Source organism: Coloeus monedula, assembly GCF_965178545.1.
Source record: "Coloeus monedula genome assembly, chromosome: 2".
Classification (NCBI taxonomy): Eukaryota; Metazoa; Chordata; class Aves; order Passeriformes; family Corvidae; genus Coloeus; species Coloeus monedula.
In genome coordinates, this window is record NC_138782.1 from 1,879,387 (window position 1) to 1,895,942 (window position 16,556).

The 16,556-nt window shown below is 40.5% G+C and overlaps 1 protein-coding gene across 1 annotated transcript in view; it reads left to right on the forward strand.

The window, feature by feature from the left end:
- Positions 1 to 16,230, forward strand: part of ACYP2 (acylphosphatase 2) — a 33,140-nt gene extending 16,910 nt beyond the window's left edge. Inside the window, exon 4 of the mRNA XM_082302654.1 lies at positions 15,291 to 16,230. Within this exon, the coding sequence (XP_082158780.1) occupies positions 15,291 to 15,405 (115 nt within the window). The 3' untranslated portion in view covers positions 15,406 to 16,230. The remainder of the gene's footprint in view (positions 1 to 15,290) is intronic.
- Positions 16,231 to 16,556: the final 326 nt, after the last annotated feature.

Here is a 16,556-nt window from a genome sequence, read left to right on the forward strand (position 1 = left end):
CTGGAATAGGCTTCTCTTTGACCAGCTGGCTGGCCTGTGTTCCTCTTCCCTGTCCTTCCTGCCATGTTTTATTTCTGATTATTTTCTTATTTGCTGTTCTAATTCACTGCTGACATCTCATTTCTTCTCTGCTGGAAGCTGCATTTCCTCAGTCACTGGTATAATGTTTTTGGCTCTGTGTAGCTATTTAAAAAAAAATAATTATTTAAGGTGCTTGTATTTGGAGGATTTGATTCTCTTGTCATTTAAAAAAATATTTTAAATTAATCCTTGTTGATCTGTAGAATAGGCTTTGTAGTTCAGTGTTTTTACACTAGATGTCAATCTACTTGCATATGTGGAAGTTACTATTTTATGCCTTCTAGATATTTCTCTCAGCAACTCCCCTACTAAAATGCTAGTTTCCATCTGCTTTGCAGGGGAATCAATGCCAGGAGAAAAGGGATGAGTTGAAATATCGATTTTTCTTTTGGTGGCTGAAGTTGAACAGGACTTTTTTGCAAGTAATACAGCAGTTTGGGGATTGTCAAGTGTAATTAAAATCACTTATTTTGGTAAAGCTGGTTGACAGTTTTAATGGAAAATAAATTTCTAGCCAATGTAGAGAAGCTTGTTCCAGTTTTTATTTCTTAATCTTTTCCTCTTTTCAAACACCATTCTTGCAGGTTTGATTGAAATGAGATTTTTGAGTTTATGAAAGCATTTCCCACCTTGCCAGTGCTCCAAGGAGCTGTTTAGGAGTAAATGGAACTAATTCCTGCTAGGAATGGAGAATTCAGTGAGTTAAGTGGAAGTTTCTTGTCACAGAGCAACTAGTAATTATTATTACTTTTTAATATATAACTGTTTTCCTCATTAAATCAACCTCTTCCCTCTTCCTTTGTAATCTCTTCTGCCTCTTCTGAGAAGCCCCAGAGTATAAAAGCTTTTTTTTTCTAGTCAAGCAGTGTTTAAAGCATGTTTTAATTTGTATTTGTGGAAGATGAACCAAGGTGATGTCTTGTGTTATGCTCTAATCCTATAGTTTTTTAAAAAAATTTTGGAGTGTATATCACTACCCTATTAATACAATTTCCCAGGATTTTCTTTAATAGGTTAAAAATTCCAAACATCATTGAAGAACCATGGTGTCTGGAACTTTTAGTTGTTTGGAGAACTTTATTATTTAGAAATCAGTTTTAAAAGGGAAAGAATATATTCAATATTGGCAGTAAAACAGAGAAGCCAGACAGAGCATCATGGCTTGTTAAAAGAAAGTTATATAAGAATTTTAAATATGCAGTCTTGAAAAATTTGTGCTTCTTTATTATGAAGTTAATTGCTGTTGAAGAGTGAGACAGGCCTGAATTTCCTTGTCTCAATCAACTTTAACTTGTTAATTATTGGGAGGTTTTTTGACTCTAAAATATTAAAAGGCTTTTTTTGGTGCCCAGTCCCACTTGGTAGCTCAAAATGCTCTTGAACTTCTGGAAAATGAAAAGTTCCTGATTTGGGATTTTTGAAGGGTTTACTGAAGTCCTGGGTTTTTGGCTGCAGGTTCCTGAAAGGTATATGGGAGAAGGTGACCTTCATAGTTATGCCTCATTTATTTTGTGTTATTTCATAGGGCTGCACATCAGTTCAAGAGACATAAATTTGTGTGAAACAGCTGCTAAAAGTGGTGAATGTATATAAAGTAATAATTAATGAAGAATAATTTGCTTTACAAAAAATCCTTTTGATGAGCTGGGATGATTTGTATTCTCCAGCCAGCAGCAGTTTCATTGTCTGAAAGAATTTTGCCATAAGGGAAGTGTTTTGCATTCCTTAGCAAATAGAATCTCTCCCTGGATTCACTGAAGTGCCCTGAAGAACTGTAAGTAATAAGTAATTGCTTGGGACCTGGAATTCTCTTTGAAACTGGCTTTACTTTAAAAACATATCAGAAAAGGGTGCAGTTTGAATGTTGCATAGTAACATCATGGAACAGATTTGGGTCCTCTTTATCATTTTACATAAAAATCCCCAGCTTTAAGCTCTGTTGCTTTGGAGCAGCCTACAAAGTGATTTTTATAGAAGCACAGGAGTGGAAAGTGTACCCAGTTCTTTGATTCTCTTCCATGTTTGATATGTAGTTCAAAAGGAAAGCTTAGTCCTTGTCATCTGTCACTTGGTGTCCCCTCACACACTGGAGCTGTTCTGTCTCTGCCTCCTACAGACTTACTGGCAACCAAGGAGCCTCCTCAGGAGGTTTGGGGTGGTACCCTCATTCTCTATAGACTTTTCCTGCCGACCTGCTGGAGATCAGCTCTGCAGAGAAGGACCTGGGAGGTCCTGGTAGACAGCAAGCTGTCCCTGACCAGCAGTGTCCTGGGGACCAGGAAGGCTGATGGGATCTGGCATGCACTGGAAGAGCATTCCCAGCAAGTCGGGGGGGTAATCCTGGTGAGGCACAGCTGGGATCATCCACACAGGAGGGGCAGGGAGCTCCTGGAGTGGGGCCAGCAGAGGCTATGGAGGGAGAGGCTGAGGGAGGGCCTGGAGCATCTCCCTGCCCGGGAAAGACTGAGGAAGTGGGGGCTGTTCAGCCTCCGGAGCAGCTGCAGCTGAGAGGGGCCCTCAGCCCTGTCTGCAGGGCCCAGGCTCTGCTCCGGGGGGCCCAGCCATGGCACAAGAGGAACAGGCAGGAACTGATGCCCAGGAAGTTCCACTGGGCAAGAGGAAGAACAACTTGGAACAGTTTGCCCAGAGAGGCTGTGGAGTTTCCCTCTCTGGAGATATTCCGGAACCAGCTGGACCCAATCCTGTGCTGTGTGCTCTGGGATGGTGGGAGTGAGCCACTGTCCTTCCCACCTGGCCTGTCCTGGGATTCTGCTTCTGCCAATGTTGATGCACATTTTGGCTGTTTTGAGCATAAAACCAGAGGATGTGGAGCTGAGGTATTATGGAGAGGTGCTGCTCTGCCTTGGTCTATGCAGATTTAGGCACACTGATCTTGTTCATACTTACTCTTTGCCACATTAAACTCTGCTCTAAAACAATTTCTTGGTTTTCATCTCTCCTTTCTGCTGAGTTCCTAAGTCAACATTGTTCCAGCAGAGTGCTGGGAACACACAGCTTTCACTTAAGGAGTGCAATGGATTGTAGATATGGCAAGGTAGCTTTGATTTGTAAGGGTGGTAAAGAGAAAAATGGGAGAGACAGATTTATCCACATAAAACTGAATGGGAAAGCTACTCCTTACTGTGAATTAAGTGCTCCCTGCACCCACTTTAGTGTCTCTGCTTGGATCTGGTGTTCAGCCAGGTTTCCATCAGAGTTGTGTGGCTGCTCTGTTTAAATGTGGCAGCTTTGAGCTGCTTATGGTTCATGTTAAAGCTGCAGCCACACAACCATTTTTGTCCCCTGTGCTCGTGGTAAATGTAACTGTGTTAAAATTATACATGCAGATAAAGGCCTGAATTGTTTAGGCATAGTTTTCTGTTCTGGTAATTTGTTCTCCTTAGGGTCCTGTGTGTTTGTTTTCTAATTAATCTTGTAAGGGTTGTAAATGTGTTTAGGTGGAATAACGAGGTTTTATTTTCTGCTCTGTTGCTTCAGGGTTTGGTCAGTTGGTGTTTGCTGGTCACCCCAGTTGTGCATCAGTTGTCTGTCTGACAAAAACGTGTGTCTTTTCCTAATAAAATCAGTGATTTGTGTTTTGTGGAATGTAGGGAACTGTCATCCCTTTACCAGTTCTTGGGAGCCATCCAGCATTTTGGGTCTGTGAGTGGTGTGGTGTTTGGAGAGAACCTGCTCCAGCAATTCAGAACACTTGTTCTCCATCTCCAAATGCAGGTGGAGAAGTCAAAGTTTCATTAAACAGTCACCTACAACTTGAGTAGCTGGGCAGGTTTTTCTGTCTCTGTTTTTATCCTTTTGCTGCTGCTGCAGGAGCAAGGCAAAGCAGGTGATATTAATATTTAATGAAATATTCTGGATCTCAGCTGTAATTGTGTTGCTTTTTGTCTGAAGGTGTCACCCCTTGAAGTTCCTGCTGGATTTCTTTGTCTGAGAAGCTCAGCACAGATTTCATAAGCTGGTAGACTTAATCCTTGAGTTAGTTATATTACCAGTTGTTTGGGTGTATTTGTAGAAGATCAGACTCTTGGCTTAAAAATATTGCTAAATTAATATCCAGAATAGAAAATTATTGTAGTGGTTAGGTTTCCTAGATGGTCACTGAACTGATTCTTAACATACACCTTGAAGATGAAGCATCCTTTAGAAATTGACTCATCGAGGTTTATGAATTTTGGGGCTTTGTCTTCTAGTATTGGGAAAGGTAAGTCATTAAAAATGTCTGACAATTAAAGATGGGGTGGAAATAATTATTTAAAGCTGAAATGTGGAGTTTTATCTATTTGAGAGGGCTAAAAATTAAGGAGATGTCATAGTATTTTTCTACATACTGGATCAATATACAGATAAATAAGCAAAATTACGTAGAGGAGAGAAGGTTTTTTCTATCATGAAGTCGAAGAATGAAGGAACAGAAGATTCACACCACAATAGTAGAAGATCTGTCAATATTTGAATTCTGAACTCTTGTTTCCATTGTTTCAGTAAACAAATATGTAGGCAAGCCTGTGACATCCTGTACTAAGTTTAAAGCCAAAACGCATGTTTTAATTAAATAAAAATCCTTTTTGCTGCTTTATATTGTGGGGGAAAGTTGTTCTCTGGTAGAGATGCATTTCTTTACTTGCAAGCACCTTCCTAATAACCCTTGTGCTCTTTGTCCTGTAGCAAAGGAGCCAGAGAACCAAGTTCCATGTGGGAATTCTGAACTTGTAATGTGTGTTCTGGCTTTATTGGGGCTCTGAAGTCCACTCTTAGAATTTCATACAAGGGCAGGAAAGTGGTTGATGTAATTTGAATTATTTAATAATCTGTCAAGTTCTGTGGCCAAATGCCCTTGGTTGTGAAGAAAACTGAGGCAGCAGCTGTGTACTGGGTTGGTTAAGGCATTGTGGGTGTTTAATGCTTGGGATCAGCATTACAGGTGTTCACTGGCTAATGAATTCCTAGAAGTCCTTGCTGACTGGATTCTGACATCTGCTGACTTCCCAGTGCCAGGATTTCCAGTTTCCTGGAGGAGTTTGGTTTGCCTAAATAATTGTGTGTCTGTCCAAGGGGAAATGTGCTCTGGTGATTGGTATCCAAGAGTCTGAGGGATGGCTTGTTTTAAGAATGCATGTCTGGAATTGGAAGCCTATATGGGGTTGAGAATGTATTCTGTGTGGAGTTGTCACAGTAAAAAATAGCTCTTTATATGTTTTTTTACACTAGTTATAAATGCAGATTTGCCCTCAGTAGGATCTATGTACACAGTAGCAGCGGTTGTGCTACTTCAGATGTTTTTGCATGTGTGTTTGCTAATGAAAATTCCACCAGAATGAGCAACCACTCATTTCTCCAAAGACAGAAGGATTCAGCATGATGTAAGAAATGGGGCTGACTTTGCACTTGTGTCTTAGTGCTGTGCTGAATGAAATGGCAATTATTCCTGCTTGTTGGGATTATAAAGGATGAAATGATCTTCCTGTGCCTTTGGAAAGACTTGCAGTGATTCCTCCCTTTACTGGTACCCAGTCTGACAGCCTGGAATGTGACTCACAGAGGTGATGTGCTCTTGAGCTCCTTCCTGATCTCAGTTACATCTGTGTGGTGGTAAAATCTGTCATATCATCATAAATACTCTTAAAACTCGGTCCTTATCTTGGAGTGGGAATTCCTGGAGGCTTTTAGTGCCTTTATCTGGAGGCAGATCTATGGTCTAGCCACTCTCTTCATCCCACACGTGCTCTGTCCTGAATTTCAGTGCAGCTGCTGTGAAGTTCATATTTAACTGATATAATTTATATAGTGCTTGGACTGTTTTTCTGGACAGCCAGGCAGCTTTTTTTTTATAAAAGGCACAATGATATGAACGGTTCTGACATGAATTTTCTGAAATTATAATTTCAGAGTGGCTCCACCAGTCCTCCACTGCTAATGTTTGCAAGTTTGCATAATTCCTCCTATAAATTATTACTTCTGTTGTTTTGCTTCGAAGGTGTTGGTGTTGCCAAAAACTGAAAACATCTTTTATTCTCTGTGCACTTAGAAATGTTCAAACCAAGAGCAAAATCAAAGAGCCTGAGCTTGCCTTTTGAGAGGCTTTAATTCTAGGAATGCCTCCATGGGCTTCAGCTCCTTGCCTTTGGAAGTCTTTGTCACTGAAAGCACCAAGGAACTTAGGTGTATTTTGAAATGAGTTGAGGGTTTTTTGTTAAATACTTGCACATAAATTTCAGTAAAATGAGCCACTAGTGAGATTTGTGGCTTTCCAGGATTTTTTTGTAGTTCTCAATTCACATCCCAACCCATGTAACTCCTGCAGCAGCCAGACTCCACGGGAAAGCCATCAGGAACATGTCTGTCCAGGCAGAAGGAAACTTCAACAAAGGGGGAAGGGAAAGAAGGAAAATGGCATAAATTACAGAAAACAAATGAGAGATTTGATATTTCTTGACAGCCCCTGAAGCTTGAAGGAAAAATGGAAAAAACCCAGGATGATGGAGTTTAGGAACATACTTATGCTGTGCCAGTCATTCTCTTCTTACCAAGTATCACAGAATACCAATACGTGCTGTATATTAAGGAATTATGAGGCATAAACAACAAAATTAAAAATTTCTGCTGGACAAGGTAGTTATAAAGAGTTATTAACAAGACCTATTTGGGAATACTTAAATAGCATGAAATAGTCTTCCAAAGATGGTTTCTTTTGATTTGGGTATTTTTCTTGCAAGTGGTTGTAGTTTTTTGTTTAAATTTTGTAAAAACAGAAGTCAAGTCTATCTCTTCTGTCATTATTGAAAGTGTTACTGTTGACTTTGGTAGAAATAAGATGCTGCCTTTAGCAGTATTCTGCTTTTATTCTGATTTTTTGAAGTCTGAAGCTCTCACTACTGAAGTCATGTATGGTTAAAGGGCAGATTTGGAATGAGTAGGAAGATGTCCAAACCCATGGGAAGTTTAGGTGGAAAGATGAAGCCAATTACCCTCAATGATAATAAAATCCATCTGGTTTGTTTTCTGTAAGTGCTAACTTCAAGGAGGAAGTACCAGAGCTGCCTTGAGAAGGTAGTGGTTTGGGATTTCCAGTCCAGGATTATTCTATAGGAAACATTATTTAAAGAAATCTATTTCTTGATTAATTAATTTTATCATTCTTGCAAATAAACAGGAGAATGTTTTTAGGTAAACCTCTGAAAATGAGGCTTAATAAAAACAAGGTGTAATACAACACTGAACAGCAAGAACATGTATCAGATCTCATTTCAGTATGTATTAAAAGCCTTGTTTAACAATTTTTTTACACAAAGAAACATTGAACTGGGATTCTTCTTCATGCTCTGATGGCTTCCTTAAATAGCTGGGAGCTTTAAGTATGTATATTCTTCCTCAGTGAGAATATCCATAGTGACAGTCCTTTGACCCCAGGATGGGCTTTGCCCTTGGCATGCTGTGGTGAAAAAGTCTATTTTCTGTCAAATTTTCTAATATTAATAGAAAATACAAAGCCCAACAATCGGATGTTGCAATGTAAACTTGTGGGAAATCAAGTAGCCTTGGTTAAGTTATATTTGGTTCTTTTATTTGGTATCTCAGCTGATCTATCCAACATCCCTCCTTTTGGAGTGGTTTGGGATCAGGGCTTGAATGGCTTCATTAGGGTGAGGTGTTTAATACCTGCCTGAAAAGGGTGAAAGGATAACTTCATGGAACTTGGAAAGCCAGGGAAAAGTGAAATTGAGATTAGATCTGCCAGAAATGGTATTTTGAATACAGGTGAAGTCATAAGAAAAACATGATAAAGAAGCAATATGTTGAAGAATGAAAATTGTTTTCTGACTGTAATTGGAATACAATTCCTTGGGATATGATTGTGGAAAGGGGTGGTTGCTTCCATAAGGTCCCTGAGGGGACAGCCTGGCACATCCCATCCTGGAGCCCCTCCTGCCTCAGGCTGTTGTGTCTGGAGCTTTACCTTGAGGCAGAGCAGGCAGAGGGTCTTGGGGGGTACATGATGGAAACAATAAATAATACATATCCTAGTCCTTGCTAACAAAGGGCCCTGCTTTCCAGGGAATATTGCATGTGCATGCCATGTATGACAGGTGCAGTGTTCTCTGCCTTGTAAACACACCCTGCTGGATGCACCTCCGTGCTCTGGTGTGCTGGAAACCACAAGGAGCTCTTGTCAAATCAAGAACAGAATCCCTGCTACATCCTTCTGTTAATCTTTTGCTTCCTGCTTGTTGGAGCTATATCTGTAATACCAAAAAAAAAATAGAGCATTATGAAAAGTCTTGATAAAGCTCAAATTTTCTCAGCTTATAAAATGTAAGCAGGCTATTAGCTAGTGGAATCCACTTGGTGTTTTCCTGAACACTTGTGCTCTCTAATATTACATATTTAAAACATTTTCTTGTTGCTCTTATATTCTGAAATGTCTACAATGTTATATCACAGTTGCTTTTAAAAAAAGCAGCTGGAGATGGGAGGTTAAAAGAAGGGGTGTAACTGCTTCCTTGGAAAGTGTGCAATTTAAATTAACAAATTAGATCACATAGTGTAAAATCAGGGGAAAAAATAGAGCTGAGCTGGTGGAATGCTTGACAAAAAAAATGCAAAACTCTTTTGCAAGCTAAGGATAAAAAGAAACCCAAAGTTCTTACTTGTAAGCCAACCTTGTTAGCTTGTGAAATGTTCCAACAGAGGCCTTCTAGGAAAAGGTAAATTTATGTACAGTTGCTGCAACACTGGAAATGTTAAATATTGGCCCTCAGACTTGCTCAGAGCTCTGCAAGAGGATGCTTTAGAAGTGTTGATGCTCTTATTTAAGACTTTTATGATTGGAAATGGCAACTTCTCACTGAGCCTTCTAACTTGATTTTTTTTTCAGTCTTTTAACTATCCAAAGAGATTTGTAAAGTAAGGGAGACTTTTGAGGAAATTAGCAGAATCCCAGTGGTGCTCAAAGGAATTCACTCTAGTTTGGCCTGGCATTATTTTTAGTTCTTGCATAATAAATTATTCTTCAGTGTGAGTGTCTCCTCCAAGGAGATGCAGTGAGGGTGGAACTGTGGGTGTTGTTCCTCGTGGCTTTTCTGTCTGGCTGAGCCTTGCGACTGGAGAACAGGGAAGTGTTGTCTTTCAAATTCCTGACTGTGTTGGTCAGCTGGACTCAGGGTTCTTGGGTTTCTGCCAGGCTGTGTAAGGACATGGATTTGAAGTAAAGGTGAACTGGTCAAGTGTGATGATTCATTATGGTTCTGAAATGGCCAAGGTAAGGGTTTAATTAACATTTTGGGGGGTAAAGTTGGTTGGAGGCTGAAGTCTTTTAGTCCTTGTTCAATCTTATGTGGGTTGTGGGTGCTGAGCTTTAGAAGGAGCTTTTCTTTTCTTGGTACCCCTGCAGCAACAGTTCCTCCTCATTTAAGCTTCCTGTGGCCTTGGGTTTAGTAGCTGTGGAATGGGAGAGAACCTTGAGTGGCATTCTGTGTAGTGAGTGGGGTTAGCCAAAATTCCCAGTCAGCCTGAGGAGCCAAGTGTCCCTGTAGGGGCAGACAGATTCCAGGGAGAAAGCACAATGGGCCTTTTGGCTGCTGCTGGCTTCCTGGGATGTTTACTGCTCTGGGAGACAGGACACAAGCTTAACTGGAAATTCCCTTTGTCTCCTACTTTTCTGTAGGTCAGTGTGGACATAAAAGCTTTGTTTGAGTTACTGGAATGGCTGAATTTGGGTTTACTTTTCACTCACTTCTTTACTTTGGAACAGATGACCACAGTGTTGCTGAGATTTTTCTGATAAGATCTCTGAAAGAAGCCAAAAGTGACTTGCCTAACATGGCCTAAACAAAGAGGTATGCTGATAAGTTTTAATAAAAATATACTTATGATCTCATGTTGAAATGATTAAATCCTCCTTGAAGGTTACCAAGATGATTAACAGGAAAATGCACAACAGATCTTGGCATTATATGTGACAAAAACAAAACAACTCCAGGCTTGGTTTCTTTCATTGTGGGATAATTCCTCCTTTTTAAAGTAATAGGTGAGGACATTTAACACAGATCAGATACCAGTGTCAGAGTAAGTTTGAGTTACATAGAGCCAAATTCTCTCCTGATGCAAACTGGCCATGATCACTTTTACATTAAAAAAGGCTTGCCAATACCATGCAGAAGGTGATGATTAACATGTAAGTCACTTTTGTCAAGTTTATAAATAGAAATGCACCACCAAAATGTGTACTTGAGGCTTACTTGGGGCCCTGTCCCACAATATCTGTAATATCTCAGATCCTGCTAATCTGCCCTTGCTGTTGACATCCTTTCCAATATAAGTCGAGGAAAAGCTCATCGTGGATTCCCAAGGGAAATGCTGGCCCTGAGTGCAGCAGGGAAGGAAGAAACACAAACAAATTAACAACATTCATCTGACATCTGTGTTTAAAAACAGAGTCAAACACCAGTTTTGATTAACTACCTTTCTCCCCTTCCTAAAATGCTTCCAGACCTTGTGTTAAATACCCGATGGGCTGAGGCATTCCTGCTGTTGGGATACATGGAGCAGCCAGGCTCCCACACACCTCCAGGTTGCAGCTCTATTCTGGGCCCCAGTGCCCACGCCTCAGCAGGTTCTTTCATTTCCAGCCACCCACTGGTTGGTCTGTATCCTTCAATCCTGCTGCTTTTGCTTCCTTGCTTTAAGTCTCTGGAGTAACCCCTCATTTGGCTTGAATGTGGTGGGCTCTGGTGGGGCCATCCTAGTAAAGGGGTTAAAATTCCCCTCCCTTGCGCTTTGCCTTGTTCTCAAATCCCAGTGTTCCCAACACACATTTTTTACCAGGGTTTTTATTCTTCCTGCTACTTTTTCACAACAAGAAACCCTATAAATTTTCTTTACAGTTACCTATTTTCCTGGCAGGAGTAGCAGAGGTGTAGGGACAATGGGAATGGCTCTGCAGTAAGTTTAGGAAGGAGAGGTGGGAGGTACCTTTATACAGGCTACTAGAGGAATTTTGGGTTTGTAAAAACAAAGGTTTTTGAGTAAATGTTCATGGCCCTAAAGATTACAGAGCAAAGCTTGAAAACTGTGGCTAAAGTTCTTCCCAAAAGCTCAGAAGCCAGACAGCCATGAGAGAGAATTCCACACTTCTGCAAATGTGGAAATATGAGGATTTATGAAAATTGGACAGTGCTGTTGTAGAAGGCAGCAATATTTTTGGAGGGATTTTTATAAGTACTTGCAAGCCTTATCTATATGCTGTCACAGACGTAAATATTATCTTTAAAAAGTAACATTCTCTGCAGTGTTTTATCCTAAACAAAGGGAAATTAAAGTGTAAACAAGCCAGTGCCATTATTTTCTCTCCCTTTAAATCAAAGCACACTGTTCCATTTCAGTGACACTGTGCTTCAGGTGAAGAGACATGGAACATATTCCTGACTTTGCCTAGTTCTTCATGTACTAATGCTGGAGGGCGTTTCCAGGTCCTTTCCTAGCACCATAGACTGTAAATTTCTCCAATATCAGGATAAAAGTATGTCTTTTTGCTTACAAAAAATGAGCTATTGCAGGAGTAGTTTTCATGTTATAAAGAAATACTTCAGAGAATAATGCCAAGCAAGCTGTTTATTTTAGAGAGATCTGTTTTATAGCATAGACTGGAGTTAAAAAATAAATATTATTCAGGAAATCAGAAGGTCACTCTGTTGTTTTAGTATTCCTAGCACAGTGGGTTTTAGGGCTGTGCCAGTGTTATTAATTATTTTTATTAATAATGATGGCACTTAGTGCTGTGGTTTAGTTGATGTGATGGTGTTTGGTCAAAGGTTGTACTCGATCTTGGAGGTCTTTTCCAGCCTTGGATTCTGTGATTATCCTGTGTCACAGATGAAGCTCCTTAAGTAACATTTCCAGGGAGCTCTCCAGTTACCTGGCCAGGCTCCATTCTGCCAAGGTAACAGGTAGGAGTATTTTCCTGCTTGGAATGCTGTGCACAGCTAGGCTGTTTCTGCACAGATCCAAACTGGAATGGTGCAAACCCAGCTCTCGAGAGTTGTTTTCCAAGAACATGTGGAGTGGGAAGGGCTCTGTTGCCTGGGTGACAAGACAGTGTCTCTTAGCAAGGTTTGTTTTCGTTAATGAAATGAGAGAAGGGAAAGAGTGGCAGATCCAATTGTTTTAGAGCTCCTAGGAGTATCCCCCGTGAACATGGAGATAAGGAAGCTGTGTGGTTTGGTTGGGAAGCTGTGTCAGGAGCACTGGCTTCTCCCCTGGACAAGGGAGGTTGTGTAACTCAGAAATCCATGGCTATCCACAACTCAGTGGCATCGGAACATGGCCCAGAGTGACTTCATGGACATGCAGGGCTTGAGTTGGACAGGGAATGTTTGCAAGGGAATGGAATGACAGGACAAGGGGGAATGGCTTCAAACTGACAGAAGGCAGGGTTGGATGGGATATTGGGAAGGAATTCTTCCCTAGGAGGGTGGGGAGGCCCTGGCACAGCTTGCCCAAAGAAGCTGTGGCTGCCTCATCCCTGAATTGTCCACAGCCAGGTTGGATGGGGCTTGGAGCAACCTGGGGTAGTGGAAGGTATCCTTGCCCATTGCAGGGGGGGGCAGGAACTGGGTGAGCTTTGTTGTCCCTCCCAACCCAAACTATTCTGTAAAATAAAATGTGGTCAGAAATGACTATTTGGAGATTAGCTCTTGTTCTGGACTCATTGGAGGAGTCACTTTGGAGATAAATCCTTTAAAACAAGAGTAAGCAGTGTGGTGTCCTCTCAGGAGTGTCCTTGTTTGCTGCAGACGAGCGAGGGGGAGGAAGTTTTGCACTCCTGAGGAGAAGTGGGAAGGAACAGTGAATTTTAACATGGATGCTATAAGTGACAAGCTAAGACTGCAAATGCAAGTAATTGTAGCTTATCTCGGCACACGTGAAGAGATCTGAGGTGAATGGGAATTGAGAAGGCTGAGTGAAGCAAGAGGAGGGTGCAGAACCTTTTCTTCACTCTTGGTCTGGATACTCATAAGCTAAAACCATTTTTAAAAATACCCCTGGTAGTGATGAGGTTGGAGATGACATTTAACTTCTAGGAAATACTGATTTTCTGCTTTCTTAGCTTGTAAAAAATGTGCTTCTTTATAGTGCTGGTGACTGGGCTGTCACTTGAACGGAGAGAGGGAGATGGCTGAGGAAAGTCCCCTCAATGTGGAGCATCTCAGTGAAGAACTGAGCCCCAAATTTATGAGATTCCCAGGTATTAGCTCCTCTCCTCTCTCCTGCATTAAATAAGGAATAAAACACGCACATTCTGTAAAGAGTTTCCATGGAGCTGGGTTGCTCTAACTGGGTTTTTGTAATTTGTGCTTCATCCTTATTCATGTGAGAGTCCGTGGAGTTAAGAATGGATTGTTTGCTCTGGAGAAGAGTTTGTGGTTATTTCTTCACCCAGCAGAACTTGGGAGTTGGAAGCACCCAGGGACAAATTTTTGTTGTGAAGGCTGGACAAGGAGTATGTTCATTTTGGTTTTGTCCAGGATAAGCCCATCTTCAAAATGGGAAGAAAAAAGGAAATAGTGAACAAACAATCACATTACTTAAAAAACAATTTATACTATTTTTAGGAGATTAATTCAGTATTTCAAGTTTGTTCTTCTCACTCAAGGACATCCAACTTCATTAGAGACTTTCCTGCTAAATAAATAAGGGCCTTTTTCAGATATTCTTCTTGATATGAAACTGGAGGGACTGCTCTGTTCCTAGGCTTGTTTCCTTCTGTTGAAGTATCCCCTCTGCCTTGAGGCTTCCAGCAGAACTGGAAAGTTGTGTTCTCTTGTTTTGCTCCTGGACTCCTGTTCCTGTGTTATATTCCTTACTGGAAAGGCTTCATCGAAAACAGACAGGAAGGGAGGTTGTTCACAACATGCAGCAAAGAACAAGAGGTGTGAAGAAGTGGAAACACCTGACAGATATTTTAATTTCTCTATGCTAAAATAAGGCAAGTCACACTTGGAACATTAGATATCTGGGTCTGGTTGCTGTTTTGTAGGAAGTTTTTCCATATAGAGCCTCTGTTTTTAGTGTTCAAGTCACACTGAATGCAAGTTTCAAACTGTCTGTGAGGGACTAACGTGATTTATGGGGAAATTATTTGTCTCTGATAACCAGTGAAGCCTCTTGAGATGTTTTGCAGTGTTTTTGGGTGTCAGGAACTGTTCTTCAAAAAAATCTTGCATGTAGGGTCTCTAGCAAGGTGTGTTTTCTATATCTCAGATGTTATACACTGATTTACTGGCTCAAGGTAAGTAATTTCTGTGCATGATCTCATTATAAAGACATCAAAATTAGGTCTCACTGCAAGAATATTGCTCAGCGTGATTCTGCAAAGGATTAATTAGCATAACTCTTAATAAGACAATTTCTATTGTTTTCAAATCAAAATTTAAGTGAATATTTGTTTATTTTTAATACTAATCAGTTAAGTGTCTATACTAACTTAGAAAAATTATTTGTCTGGGAATATATTTCTCCTTCAATAAGGTATGACAAAATACTTTCTCTTTTCTACTTCTGGGAGTTTAGTACAACCAAAAATACTGACCAAGTATTTTTTGTGAATAAACCTCTGTGTAAGCACTCACCTGCTGCATTTCCATGTTTGGCTATCCAGTTATCCAGGGTAACATTCAGTATTTATTACAAATCAGTATTGCTCTGACATAATTGATGTCTTTTTGCTGGCTTTGAACTCATTCTTTTCCGGTTCCCATTCTTTTGGTTGCCAGCAAGGGGCAAACTGGCTGTTGGGATTCTGTTTTCCTATCATTTTTCAGTTATCAGTGGTTTGTAGGTCCTTGCTAAAAGCACAGTATTGAATCTGCAAAGGTAGTTATACCTATTGGAATGCTATTAATAGTGTTTAGGAGGGATCATTGCAGTAAATCTACTTTAGCCTTTTTGTCAGCTGTGTTTTTATGTAATAATTGTGTAAATCCTCTGGAAACACTGACACCTTTAAAGAGCTTAGTTTGCTTTTAAAGGGGAAAGGGAGGGAAAACAGAAAAGAACAGATTTGGGGTAATTTCATTATTGAAAGATGCTTTTTTTTATGGCTCTTAAAAAAGTAAAAGTGAGTGAAGGCATGACAGAGAATAACCCCCACATGTGCAGTTCCTTATCTGCCAACTCTCTTGCTTTTCCTGCAGGAAATCTTGGCTGAGCAAAGTTGGAAGCCCAAGTTCCCGCATCGATAAAACAAATTTTTCCAACGAAAAGGAGATTTCCAAGCTTGACTTCTCGGATTTCAACACTAGATACTAAGAGGAGGGAACCTCACTAAGCACAAAACTCTGACATTTCTGCTGCATGATATTTTCTGTGCCTCCATCAAATGTTGCAAGAGCATTTGGATGCTTTTCTGTGCTAAGGATAAACATAAATGCTCCCTGTTCCCACCAAGTAAGAATTCCTGGTTGCTGTGTTAGACATATTACACCATGAATGTCAACATTTAGTGTCTAAAATGCCAATATCTAATTTATTGCAGCTTTGAAAGACAGATAAAAGCTTAGAAGTGCTGCTGGTTATTTGTGCACAATGAGACTTGTTACATACAACCAGATGGTACCTAATCTTTACACTGTGAGTTGTATTTTAGATGCAAAATAATAATAAATTTATGTTCTACTGTTTGTAATCTCACCAAAAATACATAACTACAGAACTGGAGAGCACTGAGAGTGCTGTGTAACAACTCTGTTATAGACCAGGCTCTTTGTGATAATTAATTAAGTTATAGTGGTAATTTAAAATAAATGTGTTGTTTCAAACTAGGATTATCTAACCAGCTGTGGTTTAAAATTCTCTATAACAATGCAGATAAATTGTTCCAAGGTGATGAAATGTGTGGCCTCTCATCCTGTTTTTTCCTTGTCTACCTGTAGCTTACATCCATTCTGACTATAAAGGGTGTTCTAATGTCTTTGCTTTTTTGACATTCTTACCGAAATTGAAGATTTCAGTGGTTTTCCTTATGGAAAATAGATGTGTGTTTGCCCCTGAGTTCAGACTGTGTGGTGGAACCTGCACCCTCATCTGTCATCTGAAGTCCTGAGCCATGGGCTTGCAATAAATCCTGGAAAAGTCTGATGCATTGTGGATCCAGTTCCTGTATCCAGCACTCTCTCCACAGGCACCTGGGAGTCAGGGCTGGGTCAGACCCCTACCCTCACACCTGCAGTAGTTGAGTCAGGCTTGGAACATTCCAGGAGACTTCATGAGGATACTAAAGCTGGTATTCCCACTGGCTGCTCTGTCCCCCTTCCTGGGGTGGGTGGTGTCAGTTTGGGCAGCTGCACCAAATCTGCAGCTCATGGTTTGAATTTCAGGAAGGAGATTTCCTAACTTAAGTACTGCACTTCTCCATCAGTGTAAGGTGTGCTTAGAAAGTTATTTCTGCTCACCACTAGATT